Raw genomic sequence first — 24,951 nt, forward strand, 5'->3', positions numbered from 1 at the left:
TCCTTTTTAGGACCATTAAGATTTGTGATTTTCATGTTCAGTGACAAATAAGCATTTTCTTCCCCAAAAATCTCATTACTGTAAAGCAGAAAAGTTACTTCACATTAATCTTCCTTTCCAGACAGCATTTTATTTATTTATTTAATCAGAACAAACTAAATTCTGTACACTTAAATATAAAAAAATATTATATTAACATTTTAATTATACATTTAACAAAATGCTGAGTTTTGTAGTATCAAAATAATACTTTATAAGTATATAAGAATACTTTTTTTTTTTTTTTTTTTTTTTTTTTGCTGTAACAAGAATTGCCAAGTGCCAGTTAAACATCCTGTGGCACAATTTATCTGGTCTGATAAAGCTCATAAAGTTGGTGGCTCAGACATTTTGGCCTTTGGACATTCCCCAGCCTCAAAATTGGTCAATTTTCCTCTCTCACAACAACAGAGACGGTTAGAGGTGAAGGTGAGGGGAACAGAACAGCCCCAGCGACACTCGGTTCATAAGCCGGGCGGATTAATCTTTCATCAAACCCAAAAAAAAAAAAAAAAAAAAAAAAAAAAAAAAAAAGATGATTTATTTAAGGGCATGTCTAGAAGGAAAATGAACGATGGCGGCTTCTAGATGTGGGTTAAACCTATGGCTTCCTAAATGCATGCGTACAGAAATGATCTAATAAACGAAACCCAATTACAGCCGATACACAGCATGCATGAAGTCACGACCTCATCTTAAAAGTCGACACGAGACGACAAACGGAGCATGAAGGGGAAAAAGCTCCACATCCGTAAGGCAAGCACATATTGGCACATGTTCTAAAATCAGCATAATTTCCTGTGGTTAACACGCGGTAAGAGGCTTATCCATGCGATGAGATTTAAAAAAAAAAAAAAAAGAAAAGAAGCTGAAACAATGCTTTTTATTGGCAGATGGGACAGCCACTTCCCTCATTTCTAGAGATGAAGGAGGTGGAGCAGAGCGGAATGAATCAGCACATCAATCACTGTTGCGAAGCTAAAGCCGAGGAGGAAATCACACTGGCGTCTTGTGCTGTAGCTCGCGTGAATTTCAAGGGCACTCGAGAGCCTCCAGATATGCGTGGGGCGAGGAGTCCACAGAGATTACGAGAGAAGTATTAAGTGTCTCGTTTGTCTTTCTTACCTTCAGCCTTCAACCGGTGTGAGTCCGGCACCCTGCCGAGACATAAGTGCTGCCAACGAGGTGCGCGTGTTTGACTGCGTTGTAACACTCACCAGAAACACTCTGTAGGCATCTTTGCGGCTCACGGGGCCCCAGCACGACTCGGTGTCGTTGTATTTCACGCTCCCAGCACTGCACGAGTGATTCCCACTGTGAGAAGCCAAACAATTAGACACTTCTGACCTCAGAAAAATCCATTTCAGGAGTTTGTAAAACTAAAGACACATTCAAACTCTACAGGCCATTTATAAAAACGACCCTGTCTATCAGCGTCGGTTTCTTTCTGGGAGTACTCATTGTCGAATAAATTACATTACGATTGTTTTCTTTGCTCACAAAAAGTATTCTCGTAGCTTTGTAAAATTAAAGGTTGCTTTGTGTTGTTGTGCCTTTGCCAGCATTTGTTTTCCTATTAAATGCATGCTATGAAGGAAGGATGAAAGTTTCAGAGGCGGTGTGTAAATATGATAGAGGCAACATGAGGAGGTCAGTCAGTCAATTCGTTATCAGAGCAGGATACAACATTTGATATGACGAATTAGATCTGTGCATTAATGTGAATGCAGCCTATTAAAGCAGCCGCTGTCTATGATCTCATAATCAAAACAACAACAATGCCAAAGCAAAAAAATAAACTATGATTAACTATGATTGTCAGTAAACTATTAAGATACTCAAAGAACACTTATTTTAAAGAAGTAATTATTTAAAAAAGTAGCCTGCTCATGTAATTTAATGTAGAAAATGAAATAATGCACAAAATAAGTGTTGCATTCAATTTATATGAAAATGTATCTAAGTGCAGTAATATTGAAAAATGAGGACGTGATGCATCGATGTATGGTGATACCGAATTAAATCCAATCGATGACGTATAATGTGAAAATATATGTGAAAATGTCTGTCATGAGAGATTAGTTGAGTTCTTATGACTCCTTAATCTGCAACTACTATGAAACAAGTCAGGTTTTAATGTTTGGATTTATTTTCACGTTTAAACATAGCTGATGCCTTAATATCTAGCACAATAACAAGATGGGAGATCCCGAACTCACCACGCAACCTCCATCAGTGACACAGGCACAGCAGCAGCATAAATGGCCAGGTCTCCGTACAGGTACACGATGATACAGATGTAGAACATGTTGACGCCAACTGCCGAGAAGAAGCATCGCGAGTCATTGGAGGAAGATTCATGGCTTTGCATAAAACATCGCTTCAAGTACAAACAGGTGGAGATGTTGACTGAGCCTGAAGACGGGCGGCATCATTCCTAGAAGATTCCTCTGATGTTCCTCCCAACACTCTATACCCACTAAATGCATGTATAAATCATCCTAATTAAAAAAGCAAGCACTTCATTATGAACCCCCTGCTCTTCTCTTCATTAACCCCACACTCCTCTTCACCTGTTCCTCCACCCATCCATCACTCACTCCCTGCCAGTTGGAGACGAGATGGAAGCATTCAAGAAGAAACACATGGGCTTACCATATCACACATTCATCATCACGAAGAGCCAACCGGCCAGCAAGCTCATTAATTACTCTGAAAGCGACTAGAGCTAACAGACTATTAAAACTAGATTCAAATAAAGAAAAATTAAGATATACTCTTTTAGCTCAAGTGAATCATCTTTTCCTCCACATTAAACAAAAAATATATATATTCAGCAAATGCTGCTGTCATTTCTAGTTGGTTTTATGAAGATGAGTGGAGAAAAGCTGGGAAATTATAATCACAGAGTCAGTTCATGTGCTTATAAAGTTATAAATGGAAAAAGAGTGAGCATGTTACTTTAAATATTGAGATTAATGAGGAATATTGTTTATGAAGTCTGTGGCGATTTTACTTCCATATTGTGATGTACTTCAGAAAAAAAAAATGTATTTAATAATCATTTAGAAGACTACGAAGTCTGGCAGAATACATGGAAAATTATAAACACCGATACAGACAAAATGCTTATTTAAAAATGTTATAAAAAGAAAAATATTTAGTCTGTTACAGAGGTTCCTGTATTTTTTTTTTTTTTTTGTTGTTTCTGAATTTAAATCCAAACTTGTTGCTTTGTTATGCATATATGTAAATGTAATAAAGAGATGCAACGGTAACTAAATAAAAAAATCTAGAATATTTATTTAAAATTGAAACTATTAGAAATATAGGTATCACGGGCAAAATTAGGTTGTTCCTTCCTAACTCATTCCTAACAGTCATGTTTCAGCGCTTACGGTTAGGGGTCTGAAAAAAAATAAATAAAAAATCCCCATCGTGAGCCAAAAGTAATAGTCTTAGCAAGCGCTCCAAAAAAAACTAAATCAATCATGAACTAATCTATCTCTTCTGTGACATTATCCGAAGCTGACTTCTAATCAACCTGTCAGTGGGAAGGTTACTGTGAACATCCCTGATAAACCAGCGGCCATGAAGAAACCTGTCCAGTGATGAAACGAGGGAAAGCCGAGCTTCCTGTCGGTAATTTCAGACAAGGCGAATTCCCGTTCGCTTTAATCTTAAATTGCAAACAAATAGCAGCTGACTGTGTTTTCTCTAAAACAACCTCCCACCTGCCTGGACAATCCTAAAGTCCATTCACAAACAACAAAGCCTCTAACTACAGCTGATTGTGGCATATAAAAGACTGTGCTTTCTTCCCGGCGAATGGCAGCTCGTGGATTGATCGCCCCCATTACAAAGGCTGCGTTTAGCAATTGCACTAGCATTAAAAAGACAGCATGCCCTAAGACAGGAGGGCGAACGAGTATTATATTTAAAGCGGCAGTCAATACGAAGTCACACTAACTATACTAATCTCCTTCACGGTGATTGTAAATGTATTAAATGGAAGCGTAACTCAGGGTCTGCTCAGGTAGTCATTAGTTTCTCCCAAGCGTGGGCCACTTCTCTCCAGCCCACAATGGGGAAAGGTCAGAGCAAAGCCAGCTATTTTCACACATCACGCCTAATAGAATAACAGAGAGGCGACTGGGCGCGAGTGAGATGTCCGTGTTGAGGAAACGCTGGGCTCTGAAGCTGCGAGAGTGCGTTTGCGTTGAAAGACGTAACGAGTGCACCACCTAGTGTCTTCCACGTGCCTTCACGTGCTGTAGATGCACGGGAGCAGGGTCAGAAATGTACTTTTTCCCGTTAAAGTGCGATATTTTTCACCTGGAATTGATTTTGGGGGTATTTGTCATTTCTTTGTATTTAAGTTTTCATTTTTACACTTACCGATACTAACCGTTTCGGTGCTGCCTTTTATGTGAAATACAATTTAACAGGTTCATCGATCGTGGCATTTTTATGCACATCGACGTTTAACGCCGCTCAGAGATGACAGGTTTATATGAAAACTCATTCGCGTATAATATAAATAGCCTGAATAAAGCATACAGACTTCTGTTATATGCCGTATGTACATTTACGAAGAAAGAACTGCATTGTTGTTTATTGCTTTTGTAATAAAGCATATTATAGTAATGCCAATTAGTTTTGTTTAATAGAATACCTAAAATACCTTTAAGGCTAACCGTTTTTTGTTCCAAAGCCATAAGACTTCTTCTGAAAACAAACTAAGTTGTTTTTGATGAAATTCAAGAGCTTCCTGACCCTGCATAGACAGCAATACAAACACGTTCAAGGCCCGGAAAGATACTAAGGAAATGGTTCAAATTATCATAGCTTCATAAAATGTCACATGGACTATTTTAAAAATGCCTTTATTACCTTTCCGGTCCATAAACTCCCGTTACAGTCACTGAAGCCGTCTACACTGCCAAATTCAACTTTAGATTACATCTACACTCTAAGCATTGAAAGAATTTGCAAGAGAGTGCAGAATTCAGATTTATTCAGCGGTGACACCTCTGATTGCCCGTCGCATTCATCATCTCAACAGAAATGCGTGTGATTGGTTATAACACTCATTGCTGAAATATGAGCGGTCTAAATACAAGCGCAACCAATCCATTTTCACGTGTAAATCAAAGACACCGTTTGGCATTTTTACCCCCTTGTCTTGAATTTCCGACCCCCGTATGGAAAGGGACTTTTGTTCATTTTGTTCATTTCGCCGCATTTTGGCCCCCCCGCTTAAATTTCCGACCCCCGTATGGAAAGAGCGGCAAGCCGTTTCTGATGTCCGTTCTTTTGTTTGATGGTTTGGAAAAGATGCCAAAAGCAATGCTGTTGAGATATTACAAGGCTGCTCTGGGCACTGTCGAGTCAGCCTCAGCGATCGAAATGATGCTTAGGAGGGCAAGAATCCTGAAAACAGGAATCTGTATAAATGACACATCGGTCTGCGGTTCAAGGTGAACACGTCGTCTTCATATTCATCACAAGATTCTCATTACCTGGCTTCTCCGTCTTTGAGCAAACCTCTCCCTCCTTGCATTAAAGTAGATAACGGATCTAGAGGAGGGTAATTACAACCAAAAAGTAATTGAACTAGTTATAATTACACCTCATTAGCAGCCAATAACCTTGTTCACTGCGACTGAGCGTTCAAGCAAAAAACTTGACCTTCGCAAGCCATCTTTTAAGGCCCGTTTAATAGCCTTATAAAACTAAATGTCTTAACCGAAGATTACACTGTAGCACATAATGATGCAAGAACTCTTACCTTTATTAAAAACATGGAGGCCATTTGTCCCATCTCGACTCTCTCGACAATGTCAAAGTGGTCTACATTCGCAGCACGCCTGTTACATCAGATGACAAAACCAACGTGACCTTAGGATTTCAAGCCCGCCAAATCATTATGTTGACAAAGACACAAAATAACGCAGAACAGCACTTACGGACAGAAAGAATGGGCGCGTCTCAGCGGGTTCGAGCGTCCCGAATAACAACTTCGTCATCTGAATAGTCCGAGCTGGAGTCGCTGTCGTTAATCTGGAAATTTTAGAAAGCAGTTAGTTTAGTTACTGAACAAACATGCTCGTAACCAAAAAGAAAAGAACGTATTGCTTTTTTTCATTTAAAATCACAAGAACAATGCTGTTAAAATCTTAATTTTTCTTTTTTTGCATGATATTATACTTTTTCTTTTAAGTAGCACAACTGTTCTTAAAACTACTGTTTCATGACCAGCAAGTCTCTATATTGGGATTAGTGCTGCCAAACAATGAATCGCAATTAATCATGTCAAAAAAGAAACGTTTTTTGTTTACATAATATATATAGATGAGTGTGTTGTGTATAGCTATTTTTCTGTACAGAAATATACACAGCGGATAGACAGATAGATAGTTTTAGATTTTACAACATTACTATTTTTTACTGTTTTTTGAACTAATGTTGAATGGAGATGTACATCTTCAGAGGATTTAGAAAATATCTTTCTGCATCTTTGGCATATATTTTTGTTTTTAGCTCTGCAGCACTCGTCCCCATCGACTTTCATTGCACTGTACTTTCATTCAGCCGTTCGCACTATATAATGTGCCACACAAAAACAAAGGTAGCAATTTGTCATGCTAAACTGCAAAAACTGGTCACAACACGCTTATTCAGCATAAACATAAAATATGCACAATCACATGCCGCTGTAGAAAAGAGACGATCTATTAAAATATAAATACAAACATATTCTTTTTCAAGTTGCATAGGCCAAATTATTGTTTCCCAGAGAGGTTTTTATTGGTGAAAAGGAATAGAATCATAGTAAGCATTGGCCTCTGTTCTGAGACTACTTCAACACATAAAAGCTCTATTTTAGTACTCCTGCCCTAAATGGCCTGCTTACGTTCAACGATAGGTCAGTCTCGTTCAAAGCTTCATTGACTTTCTGGCTTGATTACCTGCAGTGGGGCGTGCAACATTTCCAAAATCAGTGTAATTTTCATAGGGAATGACCTGAGACTGAGTAAGAACATAATGTTCTTATTCAGCTGGCATTAAATAGATGCAGTTACCAACCTCTTCCTGTTCTCTCCTCTTCCAGCGCAGCTGGGCGTTAGCAGCGGCCATGGCTTCAATCACAAATGTGGTGGTCATGAAACTGAGAGAAGACAGAAGAGTTAAAAACACGTGTAGCATGTCTTTAAAAAAAAAATAATAATAATATCATAAGAAAATAAGGAAAAACAATTCAGAGACAAGCAACTGGCTGGTATCATAAGAAAACAACAAAAATTTTGCACATTATTTTAAAAGACCAAATAAAAGATTCTATTTTTTTCTGCTAAATGCAATACATTTGAAATGATGCATGTTGTGGTCAATATGGAGAGAAAAAAATTTAAAATTAAAAAAAAAAATAAATAATAATAAATATATATTTTTTATGATTTAAAAGTCATGCCAGCAATCAAATTGAATATATTCATGGCTTTTTAAAATATTTACTGTATGTTTATGTATTTATATACATACAATAAATAATCAGTCATATGTAAACACAACTTTTATTTTGGATGCAATTAATCGCGATTAATCGTTTTACAACACCATTTTTTTATGTTTTATTATACCAAAACACAAAGACTTCCACGACATCAGGCAGTCCCAGTGCAAAATATGCAACTATATGTCAAATACATTACGTCCATCTCCTCCTATAACCTGTATTTAAAGAGCACCGTTGTCTGGTCTCTTTCCTCAGCTCTTTCATTGATATACAGCTCCATCCCGTTTCATCTAAACACTCATAACTCTCCCCTGGGCTCTGTCAGTGACTCAGACAGCTGGCAGGTTGGCGGAGGTGATAAATGTGTTTTGATGGCCACAGCACCAGCGGCAGCGGTAACAGGGTTGAGAAGTCAGCTAAAGATGAGCGGAGTGGGAGAGAGCGGCATGCAAGAAAGACACGGCTGCGCTGTCACACCGCACAAAACCCAAACTTCTCGAATTCATGCAAATCCAGAGACTCCTCCTAACACTGTTTGGAAAACCACTACAAAAAGCGCGATGGAAATCTAACCCGCACAGCCTGACATGTGAAACCCCAAAATAATCAAGCCTAGAAGCAAGGTACTCGAATAAGAAAATTGCTAAATAAAAAAATAATAAAAAAAAAAAAAAAAAAAGACTAAAATAAGCGGTTTCTGCACACAAATCTGCATCACAAAAATGGGTTATAAAGTACATTTAGCAGCACTAAATGTACTTTATAACCCATTTTTGTGATGACTTTTAGAGTGCATTTTTGGTGCACATGAAACAAGTTTCCAAACTCTGACAGTAACTTAAACTTTATATGCTCTTTGTAAAAATGTAATATTTTTTTTTGATTTTATGCGCATATGAGTGCATTCAGACCAGCACACAAAACGCGTGTCATAAAAGCAATCCAATCAAGTTGCGACCACAACGTTAAATAAGGACTTTTCTTTTTGTTCTGTTCATAAGATTCAAGTAGAAACGCATCTTTAATTCACTGGTATCGAGGTGTTTTGTTGAAGATCTCCTAAAGCTCACAAAGGGTTCCAGTGTTGTTGCATTTTACCACTTATTCTCAAACTTTCTGTATAGTAGTCATTTGATCGAATCATTGAGTGCATTATTTAGCTGTTTTGCGATTGTTTAAATCACAGCAATAAAGGGTCTATTTATACTAAGGTCTGTAATAATTGTGAAGTCCACACCACAGCTATAACAATATTAACACTGAAGAATGATACCACTGCAATCACTTCCAGGACGTTTTTTTGTTTTGTTTGTACGTTCGTTTTTTTCCAGCTGATGCATATAAAACAGTCAATCGGCATCTGTCCTGCTTTAAAGAGCTTGAGCATATAAATGGAAAATGATAAAACTGTACCAAGCTTATAATAAACAGAAAATCGTTGTGGATGTTTACAGTTATTGTCACAGGTATCCTTATAGGTGCTCTTTATTGCTGCGGGAACAGGCTATAATGCACTTTTTTAACTGAAGATGCTCGAGCCTGGTTTACATGGCTTGCTAAAAGAAAAAACTAAACCCAGCAACTGATGGGAGTTGGCGTTTGCGGCCTTTAAGTAACGGTTCACCCAAAACTATCCGTTGGTTGAAACTCATACAGGTACTTTAGTGTACTACCCCTTTAAGATTAAAAAAGAAGATTAAAGGGAGCGTGATGGATTAAAATAAAAAGAAAAGAGGGAAGACATACCTCATAAAAGCCAAAAATGTGATGAGGGAGACGCTGACAACCCAACCAGCTGCTGCAAAGGCCTTGGGCATGGTCAGGGCACCAGTGCCGACTATCAGATTGAACATGTACACCAGGCCAACCTACATGAACACAAAACAAACACGCCTCAAGAGCACAGTCAAAGGTATTAGAGATCGCAGACGCACAGAAAGTGTTCAGGTTTCATCTCACAGCGGGGCCCGTTTACACATCATCCGTCGGTAGTCTCTGTTCTACTTCCTCGCAAAGAGGATGCATCTGGAAAGCATCACCATCACGCAATTCAATAAGCTGATGCATGCGATAACTCACTGGAAATGCACTGCTTTTTCTCACTTGAGTGCACAAGTTACATATTAATCAATACGGTCTACTGTAAAATTAGTCAAGAGATGACTAACAAAATTGTTTCCGTTTATTTCATTGGAAACTGATGAGCGCTTCCCTTATCGAAAAATACTTCCCATTAACCAAGGGAGCAAAACAGAGGAGATAGAAATAATACAATTACTCTGCATTACAGATCTTAAAACGTTGGTCTACAAAAAAAAAAAACAGGCACTAAAGCCAGTTAGAAATTAAAATGTTTATTTTATCAAATGTTTATTATTATAAAATGTTATTTCATTTTTTCAGTTTTTATTATTATTTTATAATTATTAATGTAACCACAGCTTGAATTATCTCACAATTCTGACTTTATATTTTTTTTTTTTTAATATAAGCTTTCTTCCCCCAACCCCCCCCCCCTCACAGTTTTCATTAGTTTTTTTTTTTTTTTTTACTTATTTTACTGTTAGTTTTAGCTAAATATTTTATAAAAGTACCTTTACCAATTAAAAACACAGGAGTGCTGATCATGCGCCCATTTAACCCATTCAAGCATGTTTCTCCTGTCTCCTGAGCTTTCGTTTCCTCTTTAAATGAGTGACAAAAAGCGAGTGGTTCGAATCACATGACTTACAGTGACACAAAGGCAAATAAACCCTCATGACAACTACTGTTAACTAACACTACCTGGTCATCAAAACCCGAGTAGGGGCGAAAACAGAATTATCAGTCGCTGCTCTTAATAAACAGACAGCTTCTCAAGTCTTACACTATTTCACTAACGCAGACAGGAAGCAGTCACATGACACAAACACGACCTGACGGTTTGCAGCGGTCACAAGACAAGGAGCTGAGTGTGTACAGAACAGTTCAACTGACCAGCGTGTTCACGTGAAGTAGGTCGATCAATATCTACTCCACTTGGTTATATGTAATACTTACGAAGGGTGAGTAAGGCCTCTGTTTCTGTAATGCCCCCGGCCATCTCGAAGAGGAAAAACACAACCCTGAAAGACTACCACCCTGAAGAAAGAAAAGACCGTTTTAATATTTAATGCACTACAGTTTAGCCAAAGGGACACGAGCAACGTTAGGCCAGAGTAACACGACTAGAGTTGTTTATGATTTGTTTACCGTTACATTCACTCGGTGGTCACAGACTTAATAAGCGATGCCGTTTCGCCATAGCGATATCGTCTACAGAAAGAAAACTTTTTTTAAAACTGAAACAACAGGCTCACCTGTCACCGGCCGTAGCTGTCAAGCGAGGTGTAGTTAACGTGAGGTCTGTGTAACGTTAAGTTAGAAACGAACGACGCCGTTTTCTCGTGACGTCCTCGCGCTCAGCGACGCAGCTCGCGAGCGAACGCGACGCGTTAACGGAGCGGAGCGCATCGTGCGCACCTCCTCATCGTTTCAGTGGCGGATAATTAAGAGGGGCTGCGGGAGTTGTTCGCTGCGAGAAACCGTATCCGTCAAGATTAAACAGTACACACGAGACGTCAGCAGGAAACGGTTCCTGCAAAGGGGGTGGGGCGTAGCTGGTCGGAAGTCTTCGCTCATTGGTTGGTTGAACGCGATGACGTTTTACGAAAAAGACGCTCGTAAACTATGACGTCATTTTGTAGGCGAAAACCGGTAGCGAGTTAGCATTTCTGCACTTTTTCGGCTACAGGCGCCGTCGGACACATTAAACGTCATCGAGATGAAGAGTTTATTTATTTTTAAACCGTATTTTCCAACTTTACACATTTACTAGCTTGCTCTCCGTGAAAGTAATCATTCAAAGGGCTTGCAGCCATGCTAACGTTAAATGTTTATGGCCACATAAAGCCGTTATTGAGAATTTTGCTGAAAAATGCAAGGATAAAATAACATTGTGTACCTACCCTAACAAAACGATATCTGAAATAAGTTCAATCTTATATCCAAAAACGTATTTAATAGAGTATGCACTACAAATGTACTGAATAGTACGCCAAAAAACATTTTACTTAAAATGTTCTCAAGGATTTGACTTTTAATGTGCCTCACTTGAAATTTAGTCTTTTCGCTTTAGATTGCTTCTTTTACTCATTGTACTATTTATTATTTAGTCTCATTTCAGTTTAAGTTTGGTTCTAGTTTTGTATTTATTCCAGTTCATGTGGATTAAAATTAATATACAGACAATCCTTTTCATTGAACATTGGAGTCCTTGGTTAACATCTGATTAGGACATCTCTGCGTCTTACTAGACAATTGTGTCAACATCTAGACAGCTGAAGGGAAAAAAAAAAAAAAAAATAAAAATACAATAATAAAAAAATTAAATTTAAAAAAAAAAAAAAAAAAAAAAAAAAAAAAAAATCACAAACGCTTTGTTTTAGTTTGACAGAAAATGTTTATTTCCCCATTCAAAGAATCTGAAGAAAGGTGATTAGTGAAAAAGTCAACATCCAAATTGAGGAGAGGAAGGGTGAGGAAAACATCAATGCTTCAGCAGACTTTCTGAAAATCATAAGCTAAACGCATTTCTCCATTGCAAAAAGTCTAAATAAAACCAAATAAAATTCTTTAAAACAAAAAGAAAGCAAAAGGAAAACTTTTAAAGTCTAAAAAAAGTCTTTGTGCACGTGCACAAAACAAAATATATTAAACAAAAGTATATTAAACACGTTTAAACAAAAATTACTCAATTTAAATAAAATGCATAAGTAAAAAAAAAAATTAAAATAATAAAAGTAAAAAAAAAAAGATAAGGTCTTGGTGGAACACAGGTCTGCTTGGCAGCATAATGTCATTACAGTAACAGGAGCAAATGCATCAGTGCATTAATCATTTAGAAAGTGAGGCTTTCCATTAGACAGTTTTAGATCATTCTAATTACAAATACAGCATGATTTTAAAATCTCACCACATAATTTTTAAGATCCACTTTGCATTAAGGTTAAACTTGAGTTCTTATACCTTGAATTAAGCGCTTAACAGGGTTGCTTATCAAATCTGTGAAAAGAATCTATGAGGAAAAAAAAAAAAAAAAAAAAAACCCAGAGGGTGAAGCAGCTTACAAAAAAAAAAAAAAAAAAAAAAAAAAAAAAAAAAAAAAAGTGTATTCATTTTAAAAATTAGATTGTCAGAGCTAGTGTTTAAAGATGAGAGAATAAACCTTAAGATGCAACTGTCATTTGTAGAGATGAACATGCATATTGCTTAAACAGGCATTTAAAAACCACGACAACAGCTAAAATAAGATCAAAACAACTGAAAATATGGGGAAAAGATTCAGGAAACCCTCCTCATTACTGCGTTTTTCCACAATTCGTTAGTCATTAAGACAATTGCATAAGGTGTAGTCTGGAGAATCTTACCACATTACACGCCATTAACACAGGTTAGTTCTCTGATGAAATTATTCTCCGTGTTAAACTTAAGCTCAGTTAATTACATAGCTTTTCCTCTCATGATGTGATAACTAGATTGTCCTTACACAAGCCAAACAAAAACAGCCTTCATAACTTCGAGGGGGAAACCGACAGTCCTTATAAGAGAAAGTGCATATCAATAATGCCACTAACTAAAGTTCCTTAAGCATTATAGTTTTTTAACTCCCTATAATTTATTTTAAAAGCAGCAGAGGCAAACACTCGATCTCTACAGTGAATTCTCGGCGCAGGATCAATCTTCACGTGACGTTTGCAACACAAAAGGAATAATAATGCTTAAATACAGACTACGGATCACAGCGATCGATTAGGAAAAATTATTATTTGCCACTTAATCGAGACCTCATTGCCTTTCCTGCTATGCGCGTTTTAGATTAGCGAAAAGAAAAAGAGGAAACAAAACAAGGTATGTGTGCTTAACGAAACATTACGTGACCTAAATCAGCAACTCCATTATGGTTTCTTTACTGGCTACAGCAGAATTAATCAGCAATAAACGAAGCAAGCAGTTTCTTTGTGGAATGAAAATATAACACGATGTGAAGCGGAGCCGGGGAAAGAAATCAAAGCAGGCAGATAATTCAGAAATACGTACTTACGTCATAATGATCGCATGCTTCTGTCATTAGCCAACCCTACGAACGGTTTATTAATTAGCAGTACACCCAAAAATGAAAATTTTCCATGAAAATTGATTTTAGTTTTCAATAAGAAAAGCTTATGCCGTGTATATCTTAAAAAAAAAAAAAAAAAAATTAGCGAATAACTACTTGACTTCTGCCAGTTTAAGCGAACCATCTCATGGCTTCTGAAGATTGGGAAAACACTGCATAACTTGTCCCATTTGCAGCTATAATGCACTTTGTTATACATGTAAAAGAGTAATTGTGCTATCCGACATCTTAAAGACGATACATACTTGTTTCGAGCTTGAAAGTTTTCATTTTCGGGTGATCTGTTGCTTTAAGAAAACTAATTATGTTCAGGCACAGTCTGCCTCAAAAGCATGTATGCCGCTCGTTGCGGTTTGTGTGTGTGTGTGTGTGTGTGTGTGTGTGCTTTTGGCATCTAGCTGAGAAGCCAGGCTTTGCTAAGGCTGGACTACTGAATGGCGTTGTTTTGTCCAATAAGCAGCTGGTGAATCTTGCCTGAACGCACCCTCCCTCCCGATCAAGATCCCTGAGCTTCAGCTTTCATTCCCCTTCGGAGCAAGTCAGAAGCCAAACCGTGACAGTTAAGAGGGTTGATTTCACATTAACTCTTTCAAATCCTCTTTCACAGAGCTGGAGGAAGAGGAGTCGCTCCAGATCTTAAACCGCCACGCGTCTTTGGTTCTAACAGCAGGTAGTTCCCACAAACAGACATGGATGAGTTCCCCAGTAACCCTCCCGTAGATTTGACCTGCAGATGAGAATGATGTGTTCAAACAAACGACCCGAGCTGCTTTTAGTCTAGTGTACCATCACTGGGGTGGTTCTTCTCACCTAATAGTTGGTTCCCATGTCGGCAGGGGCGGTGTCTACACACCGTAGCAGGCTGAAAGTCTCTCCTTCAGCAGCGGTGGAAACTGCTCAGAGAACTGCTGCCAGTTATCCTCACCAACCTGGTCCTTGAAGCCGTGCAAAATCTAGACAAGAAGAAGTGGACAAATTCTGTTGAGGCACAGCAGACGATGCTTCCATCTTGGCCGACTGTAAACCTATCAACTCAAAGTTGTTACAGGAGAAAAGTTACTACCTTGTAGAACATGTCCCTCAGATCGTCTTTTGGATTCACCCAGGAGGCCACAGCGTCGCAGAAAAAGATGAAGTCCTGCATCCAAAAAAAAAAAAAAAAAAAAAAAAAAAGCTGCATTAAAGCCAAACTGTAACCTTTAGCCCAACAACTTAACTAAATGTTTTATTTCAGATTTTATGGTAGTTGTCACACACAAAAAAAACAACTCACTATTATTTAAAAGTAATAAATTATGTTAACTATAATTTTGGCATTAAGTACATAGACTATATAATTGTATATTTTCTGTAGTCTCTATTGTTTTTTTTTTTTTTTTTGTGTATATTGCTATAGGAATATGGAACCTTTAACCCAAAAACATGATTTATTATTTATATTTAATACATTAGGGAAGCATGTAAAATACTGTATAGTAACGTACAATTTTATATTATGCATTTTATATTGCTTTTGTTTCACGTAGATAGTAAAACAGTTATTCAACTTATTTTTAAACTAGAAATTCAATGAAGCTTAAAACGTATAAATTAGCCTTAAATTTTTTTGTGATTTTATTGCAATGATTGAGTCCATAGATCCTACTGTATACACTAAATGTATTCAATTAAATAAACCTCACTACTCATCTCTTGAATTGTATAACAGATAAGGTCTTGAATGAATTCCCCTGTATCCTCTCACCTGTACGACTCCTCCAGGATTTACCCCAATCATTACGCAAATGCCCCTGAAGGCAGAGTCTTTCTCTTCATTGTCCCGAATGTTTCTAAGTGACGTGCACCTATGTTGAAAAAATAAAAAGCTGCTTATTTCAGAAGTTTAGTAGATGTCGTAGTTTAAATTGCATGAGCCAATTTACACATTAAGAGGAATGCAAAGGTTGCAACATCTCACCAAGGCCGAATGAACTGTGGCAACATCGGGGCAACTTCCTGTGGGCACACATATCCCAGCCGACCAATTGTAATGGCTGTTTCACAATGAGAGGGGGGGGGGGAGTGTTTTAAAGCATTTAAAAATGACCTGCAGTCAAAGCTACAGAAACCAGAACACCGCTTTCCACAGATAATTCAGGTTTCTGTTAGGAGTTCATCATATGTTAAGTGCCTGCAATGCATTATTCTTGCTGTGTGCATTTACCAGTGTTCTCGAGCAGAGTTTTGGGTGTATTCGGTCTGTTGATGATCTCCACAAGGCTATTAAGAACCAAGGCCACAAACGGCTGCATCTCCGTACCTGAAAAAATAAAAAAAGTTCAATGTCAAACAGCTGAATTTACACAGGTCATATATTAGATATGCAAATAACTACGCTGTAATAAATGTGTAATATATTACTCATCAATTCACCCATCTGTATGGCGATCTCTCCGATGGCCCACGTGGCATTGTTGCACACGGATATGAACTCCGGGTTGAGATTGAGGCCCAGGACAGGCAGGAACTCGGCTAGAGAGTGTAAACGGACACCAATGACAAACTGACCAGCACAACACACACAGAAGCAACAGCTAGCATGAGAAAGCAGCTCTTCATGTGTCAGGCTTCACTCAGTATGAGTCAAAGAGCACAGCTCACCGATGCAGGGCTTGACGTGAAGGAAACAGGCCTTAGTCAGGTCTCCCAGCAGAGCAAACGAACTCTGACGCACTTCTGGCATGGTGTCCTTTAATTAGAGCACAAATAAAGCTTTTAGGATTTCTTCATACGACAGTGAGATTTTCTGCATCATTTTTTATATGCATACATACCTGCATGCACTGGAAGATCAGGGTCATGATGTTGCTGCGGGTGACCAGCTGCTCTACATGAGCCCCGAGGCCTTCGGCCAGACCGCTGAGCAGATCAAGGGCCACGATCATGAAGTCTTTATCAGGGGCCTCGTACTGGTCAGGGTGCTGGTTATACATCTGCAACAAGAACAGAAAGAAAACATCAAGACCAGGGGAGCAAACCAAAAGCACACACTGTGGCTGTTCTTTCTCCACGGACCATGGCTTGAGCGAGGTTCTTCTGGACCAGGGTGACACATCGCTGGTAAACTGGCTCACAGTAGGGCAGGAAGCCGCTCTGTAGTGCTGTGGCCACTGAAGACAGGCACTAAAACAAGAAAATAAAATTTAATTCTTGAGACATTTCAGTTTTAAAACAAAAAAACAACAACATGAAAACAATTTTACCTCCAACAAAGGGAACAGATCCTTGTCTTCATCTTTTAATTCATTCCATTTCTGAATAAGAGGGGGCATGAGCTTTTGGATGTATTCCTGTTAAACAAAACAGGAAGAATTAATTATGACTATATGAATTTTTTCCTCTTGTAGCAGCCGTGATCGAAGGCGCAGTGATCTTACTGGCTGGTTAAGATGATGCCCGACAGAGTCAGCAAGGGTCCCGATGGCGTCGTACAGGATCAACAGGTTCTTGTGCTGGTACTTGCTGAAGGCAAACACCAGTGTGTCCAGAATGAAGCTCAAGTAGGGAACCAGCTCTGTACAGGCCTCCTCTTCCAGAGTTGCAAACGCACTGATGAAGGAAAAAAACCCCAAGTATTAGCTCAACATGATGATGCGTCTCTAGAAACTCCATCCACACGGAAAAGAAAAGACTGAAAAGCATATGGTTTAGCTGGTTGGGTGTTAAGTGGGCTTTATAGCTGGTAAAAAGTTAGACAACCAGATTTGGAGCAACCATTAAAACCACTGTGATTAACCAGCTAAATCACATTAACTTTTTTTCCCCCCCCATTTATTTAGTCGTTATATTAGCATTCAAATAATACTACACTATCAATATTATAAATTAGCTTTTACTTCATTTTAAAACAAAGTTATTTTTAAAATTTACTTGTTTTAGTTACTGTAGTAAAAATAAAAAAGTAGAAACTTTGTGAAAGCAATTTAAGCTGTCATTTAATAATTACAGTTACAACCCATTCCAATTAACAAATCATTTTAAATATCTTTAGTCAACAATACCACTCAGAGATATATAAATATTGACATTCACTAGTTAAAAGCCACAAAAGACATGTTCAGACTTAAGATGTTTGTAAGACTTAAGATGTTCAGACTGTAAGTTGTGTGTCTGGAGCTGTATTTTCTGTACCTGCAGGCGGCCTCCTGAACCCTCTTGTTGCTGTCGAGGATGCGTTTGAGCAGCTCGGTCATGAGGGGTTTGAGGTAGGAGTCTGGCGGCTGGCTGACCACCCAGTGTGCGTAGCGGCTCAGAGTCCAACAGGCGATGGAGCGCACTAGCGCTTTCTTATCACAGAGACACTGGATCAGGTGAGGGATCAACTCCGGCAGGTACAGAACCATATCCTGCATGCAGCCTGAGGACGAGAGAGAGAGAGGAGCTCAGAAAAGTCGTTTTCCATACATTTTTGCAGGATACACACATTGATGCTCAAAAGTCAGTAATATTTAAAAAGAACAGTCACTTAAAAGTATCCTTACTGAATAAATGCATTTAATGTTTTTTAAAATATTCCCATTCCAAAATACTTATTCACTGTCAGTTCTCACAAAAATATTTTCAAAAAAAATATATATATATATATATAGTTTGAGCAGCAAAATGGCCTGTCTGAGCGATTTCTGAAGGATCACGTGACACTGAAGTCTGAAGTAATGATGATGAAAATTCAGCAGCGCGCCACATGAACAAATACATTTTAAAATCTAAAAAGTAATTATTATAATAAATCATTTTACAACATTACTTAATTTTTGTATGCATGGAATATAAGGTGGAAAGCATATCAAAGATATGATGATGTAACTAGTTATAAAACAATACACTAAACTGCTATTTTGATTTGACTAAGAAAATCCAAATGATATTGACACCCTTTAAAGAGATTTACAATGAGAATTTTATGGGAAAAAAATTTTCAAAAAAAAAAATCTAAATCAGTAAAATCTTTCAAATTTTACATGTGATTTTAATTGTATTGCAAACAAAATTAAGCTAAAGTTAAGCTAAAATTGCAAAAATTACCAAATATTAGAATATTTTAATAAATTATAGTAAACAACTAAGTGAGTTCACTTCATAAGTTTTCTGAATACATTAAAAGTTGAACAGACCAATAAAATGTTTACTACAGTTAAAAACATGAATTATTACTGCAGTGTCTTAAATTGTAGGCAGTACACAGAACACAGTGCAGTGGGCTGCATTCTGGCACTCAACTCAGAACAAAGCCCAGATTTAGTGCAAACAAGGTTCAGCATTCATTGTCTTATACCTTCAGCGATGGCTCCCAGCACCAGGATGCCGGACTCTTTAACCACCCAGTCCGGGTGAAACAGCAGCTCCTTCAGCACTGGAAGCAGGTGGGGCAGCAACTCGTCCCGAAACACGTTTGCCAAGACATCAAGGGCAGCCGCCGAACACTTACCTACGGAGGAAAGGCACACGTAGTACACGGGGTGAGACCATTCACTCAGCGCCAATGTAACTTTGGTGCATTTAAAGCTTGTTGCAGATCAGACAGTATGAGTAGATAAATATCACTGACATTCATGAAATTGAGTGTAATCATCTCCACAAAAAACAAGCACGCGAGCAACCTGCTTACAAAAACAGCAGCATGAGGTCAGCTCCTTCTACACTTACGCAGATTCCAGTCGGACAGACTGTCGTCATCGTCGTCATCGTCCTCTTCACTCTCCTCCCCTTCCTCGCCCTCATTGCCCTCGTGCCGAAGGGTGACGGTGCGAGACTTGTGAAAGCGCGGCTTTATGTCCTGCTCGTTGTCCGGCACGGCCTCGTCTTCCTCCACGTCACCCTACACAGGAAGCAGAAGGTCAGTGCGAGGAAACAACTGCCAATTCTGGACTGCAGTGATTGAGACGAGGCCTTGGGTCAGACAGTATGAATACTTGAAAATCACTGAGGAAATCAGGGATAACGTTCTCTTCACGCCCGAGGACCGGCTGCTTCAGAGGCGCTTGTGAAGACAAGTAACTAACCTTTAACAAAATGATGTCGATCTCAGAGTACTTCATGCCGTTCACCAGAACAGGAACCAGTCTACGAGAGAGATTAATAAAGACAGGAGGTCAAAACTGGACAGCGGGATCTCTGAAGATATAGACAGTTGAGCAATGCATGAAAATTTCGAAAGGCAACAGGCAGGAAAATACTGTGCAACAGAAGAAATGCGACAAATGAGAATCTTCTAATTATGTTAAATTATCTAAAAGGAAAAAAAAATTCTAAATGCTTAAAAGGAATGGTTTTAGCAAACAAATTACAAGAAATTGTAAATTCAAAACAGGAAAAGGGCTTTTAAATGAGTTATGTTTTGTATAATTTAAAAAAATTTGTTTAAATGTGCCAAACAATTGAGATTCTGATGCATGGACCTAACATCTGTCCCCGTTCGCCACAGTTCAGGATGGTTGCTAATGAAGGGCTTGAGACTGTGCTTGAGACACTTATGAGAAGAGGGGAAGGGTCGCTTACTGTGCAAGATGTCCAGACAGGACGTCCTTACAGATGGGCTGCTCGGCCAGCGTTAGCCAGAACTCACAGGCCTCCAGAGCCACGTTCTCATCGGGTCCTGCGAGCGCTGCAGCATGTACTGCACAAACAAACAGTCAACCCCATCAGCATCTCTGACTGCTCAAGATCCACATCAACTCTGGGTCTTCAGCGTCTCACCTCAACGATACTGCGCATGTGAGGGATGAGCCGGTCCACGCGCACCTCCAGCAGCATGACCAGAGCCCTGCACACGCGTTCTTGCGCACCTCCGAGTCCTCATCTGCGGCCAGCGCAAATAGACTCTGGAATAACAGTACAAGAGGGGAGGAAAAAAAAGAAAGAAATTAACAATGAAGTTACTGTAATGGTTTCTCACTGGGATTTTTGCCATCTGAACCAGGAACATTGGTGTTCTACTTTACCAGCACCAGTGATATACTATAGACATGGTACGGCAGCAAAGTTTCTTAATTATTACGCATGAATGGAAAAAAAGATACTAAAACTCAATTTGAGCATGATGGTAATGGTCTAACCAGATTCAATGATCTATGCTAATCTACAGCTAAAAGGGCTAGGAGATCAGATGAATGGTTTTAAAAAGGGTACAAAAAAATTATTTATAAATATGAGTGGCATGTTCCTTAAAGGCATTCAATAAATTTGGCAGTTTTAGTTGTAAAAATAGGCAAGATTTCTATTGCAATAGCATTCAATAAAATGTAATTCAATATAATCAGAATTTTAATTGTTAAAGATAATTTTCAACATTTTCAGGGTCTGCTTCGTGGTATTATTGCAGTCCAAAAATCCTAAAGTCTGTGTTTTTCTCCCAAATTCATGGAGAAAATCCCCTGTCAAATTATCAAGTATTTATTTAACAAACATTGAAGTTTTTGGTAATTTAATAATTAAAGTTTGTGGTAAACGTTATATACAAACTTTTAATAGACAAACTAGTCAGGTCCAACATTTTTTGTATGCAAATAAGAATTTCCAATTTTTGATAAAAAGGATATTTTTAATGGTTTATTATCAGTATATTAATAGACCGAGCGATGACAGACATTGTGTTTAAAAATGACAAACATGCGACTCCTCTCTTGACCAGGACGTTCTCAGGTTCATAATATCACAGAACACACTGCTTGATATTTGAACAAATGAGTTTTGAGACTCATTTTAATTAAATCCATGACATTCAATCTGCAGGTACCTCAATAAAGGTGTCGATGTTGTCCATCAGGGCTTGCGCTCTTCCAATGATAAACTGGTTCACACAGGCAATAGCATGAGACCTAAACACACACATATGAACATCCTTAAGATTCCCAGAACAGCGACACAGAGGATTTGTACACATTTTTACCAATAACTTTCCATGACCTGTCCACCCACCCTCTCCTAGACTGACCTTATCTTAGGACTGCAGTGTTTGAAGAACTGCAGGAACTTGGGAATCATGATGTTGAGCGGTCGGTTGAGCGCGTCACTGTCCAGGAGCTCAGACGAGTCCTCGCAGATCTTCTGTAAAGCTCCAAACGAGCCCTGCGTGTGAACGAGAACCAACTAAGATCTCAGGAACATCTCCAGATCTGATACACAACACATCGTGGCCACTTTAACGGCGTCTTCAATCGTTTCCAACCACATTTGCGTGTGAAAATGTGCGCAAAACAGAAGGGGAAAAGGATAAACGGGTGAGAGCACCGCGCTGACCTCACAGGTGTTGTAGTCTTCTGAACTGAGCATGTTGCACAGCTGAGGAAGTAACTCCGGCCATGTCTGCAGCTCTCCTTTGGTGGAGATCGTTGTGATGAGGATACCTGAACAGACAAGAATCAGCATAAATTATCTATTTGCTGCCATTTATAGCCTACCTGAACTTTGTGCAGGCTATTTTTTATTTACGATCAGGCATATAGCATGGTGAATTTTTATTTGTTAAGAGTTCTGTTCTACGTTGTATTTTGTTGTTGTTTAAATTAAGCAATTGGGGCAGATTGCTGCTCATCTGAAAGTCAAAGTAAAATGCACATGGCGATTTAGTTACTCAAGAAACGCAATTATTCAACATCACTATATAAATTCTTCTGAGGTCAATTCCAGCTTATTTCTCTTTTTTTGCAAGGGGCGTTTGTGCGCAGGTGACTGCATACGAGTTCAGATACAAAGAAACAGCACCCCCCTTTAGTTTCATACAGATTACATAATTAGATAATATTTGTTTTTTTTATTTGAATTCATTCATTTAAAAGTAGACATTAAGCTTTCATAAACGGGAAAGACCGTACATTGCTTTTATATGGATTACATGATCACATAATAGTTTGATTTCTTTAATTTGTGTAGTCACACGTCGATTAAAATGTGAGAAAATGCTGTGATTTCTAGCTAATGACATTCAGTTCATTGGCCTATTCCAGATCAGGCCGAGAAGCTCACCGATAGTGGCGCGGATGAGAGGGGAAGGGTCTCCGATGTTGTTTAAACATTCCTGCTTGATGAAGTGTGCGACTGCAGGGGGGAAGTTCTGATAGTGAACCTTCACGTTGTTCTTCAGTATCAGACCGCTGAGAGATCGGGTGGGCTCATCTGAAGAAAGGAAACAGACAGTTATACAAGCAAATTCATACATAGAGACCGTCGGAAACCCTCATGGAACAACCCACGTGTGTAACAGGATTAAAAAAAAAAAAAAAAAAAAATCTCACAAACCCAGACACCCACCTTCAGTTTTCAGCCTTGTCAGAACGAAGATGAGATAGTTGTTGAAATCAGGAAATTGATTCAGCTGCTCTAGTTTCTGTAAGTGAAAGAGAGTTAAGACATTACTAATAATGGTCACTGACTGTATATAAATAGTTGCAGTTTAACACTTTGATAAAGACAGGCATTTCATTTATAGCGTGTATAAACTTCTGCTAAACTCATGCCACATTAAAATCAGTTAAAAAGCTTTTGAAAACATGGCGCACAACATTATAAATTTCATAAGGTGATAAAATCACAATATCAGTATTTCCATTTTGCAAGACTGCTATTTGTATATAAACAGGTTTGACCGCCATCACAAAGCCCTTTAGAACTGTAATGAGGATCAGTAGACGAGGATACCTGCTGCACAGCTCTCTGGGTGGCTGTGTTTGGAGACTGGGAGTCTCTGAGGAGATGCAGGACCTGCTGGAGGCCTTGTTCATCCGGCTGCCACTCCATCCTACGCATCAACCACACAAGACACAAACAATTACATCCTTCCTCCTCGTGTCTTCACCAAACACTTCCTCATATCAAACCATTGCACCACCCATGACTGCGAAATAACCCTCTCCACTTCGCGGTCCAATTCTGCAGAGCAATGTAGTCCACTACTGCTACGGTGTGTAGTATGCCCTGCATTGTTAAGGACACTAGAAGGCACCGATCAACTAACATACAATATCAATACACACGACTGCATAGTCAAAGGCCAGTTTGAAACACGCCCAACATTGTTTGGTTTAATCTCTATATCAGTGATTGAAGATTCATTTCTGTTCACGAAAGGTTAAACCAAACAAATGGAATCACGTTTATCAGCGATGATAAAAGAAATCTAACCCAGACGCACTAATATACGTACTGTCCGAAACTTTCTATATATTAAAAAAAAAATTATATTTTAAATTAAAGAATTTCCACACACCCTTTGGTCTCAATTTCAGACTGAAGTGATATTTCTTTCATTTCATGTGTTTATTTACATCAAACTTAAATACGTTCTATGTTAACAGAACTCCTTGTTTCTAATAATACAAATATTATTCAAATTAACCGAGTGTGTTGGTTTCACGCTCTATTCAACGCGTTAGTTAACGTTATGTTTTGCGCACTTAAGCATTCGACAGACCGGTATTTTGTGAACTGTAGTTTACGCAATTTAGTAAAATTCTGTATAATGACGAAAAAAAGTCTATCCAATGTTTGACCAAACTACTGTTCGATATTAAATACAGACCAAGCATGAAAAAGCGAGAAATGCACATGGACATGCCTGCATACCACGCTGAGGCCTTGTCTCTCTCTCTCTCTCTCTCTCTCTCTCTCTCTCTCTTCCTATGCAACAGTGTGCTTTGAAAAGCTCGGACACGACCCGCGTTAATACGCGATAATAACCTTTATAATAACGCCAGTACAAAAAAATACGAACATTTTGAGCAACTTTACATTCTAAGGCGCCAATTAAAGGCCCCCGGATCACCCCAAAACTGCATTAGACGCATACAAGAAGTGACTGTCTATGATATAGCAGGTACACTCGTCCTAATCCATCCTGCTTACTAATATCGTGTTAAACTCTCGCTATGTATTTCAAATGATGTAAACACCACTAACGACGGTAACTAGGTCGTGTTCACTTACACATGCCGCGTGCGGAGGCCTATCGATCAGCTCGTGCAGCGTGGAGCGCGAGCTAGTCTCGAGCAACGGCACTTTCAAACACTTCCGCAGCTCGAGCGCTACAGAGCGGAAGTGACGCTCTTTCGGTCGGCGCGACGCTGTTTCGCACAAACCGAGTGCGCGAGGGATCTCGATATAGAGCGCGAAGTGTATACGTCTGCGCGCGTGTTCGTGCAACGGTTATTTGATATCTGCTGTT

General features: G+C 38.8%; 1 protein-coding gene and 1 pseudogene across 1 annotated transcript in view; both read right to left on the bottom strand.

Moving 5' to 3' along the window:
* Positions 1–11,187, bottom strand: part of tmem104 (transmembrane protein 104) — a 72,430-nt gene extending 61,243 nt beyond the window's left edge. The window contains 9 exon segments of the mRNA XM_043235821.1: positions 1,257–1,353; positions 2,259–2,371; positions 5,843–5,909; positions 6,005–6,102; positions 7,129–7,210; positions 9,305–9,426; positions 10,598–10,616; positions 10,618–10,678; positions 10,897–11,187. Coding sequence (XP_043091756.1) covers positions 1,257–1,353; positions 2,259–2,371; positions 5,843–5,909; positions 6,005–6,102; positions 7,129–7,210; positions 9,305–9,426; positions 10,598–10,616; positions 10,618–10,640 — 621 coding nt within the window. The 5' untranslated portion in view covers positions 10,641–10,678; positions 10,897–11,187.
* A 1,558-nt stretch (positions 11,188–12,745) lies between these two features.
* Positions 12,746–24,854, bottom strand: LOC122342018 (annotated as a pseudogene).
* Positions 24,855–24,951: the final 97 nt, after the last annotated feature.

This window comes from Puntigrus tetrazona, chromosome 3, assembly GCF_018831695.1.
Source record: "Puntigrus tetrazona isolate hp1 chromosome 3, ASM1883169v1, whole genome shotgun sequence".
NCBI lineage: Eukaryota > Metazoa > Chordata > Actinopteri > Cypriniformes > Cyprinidae > Puntigrus > Puntigrus tetrazona.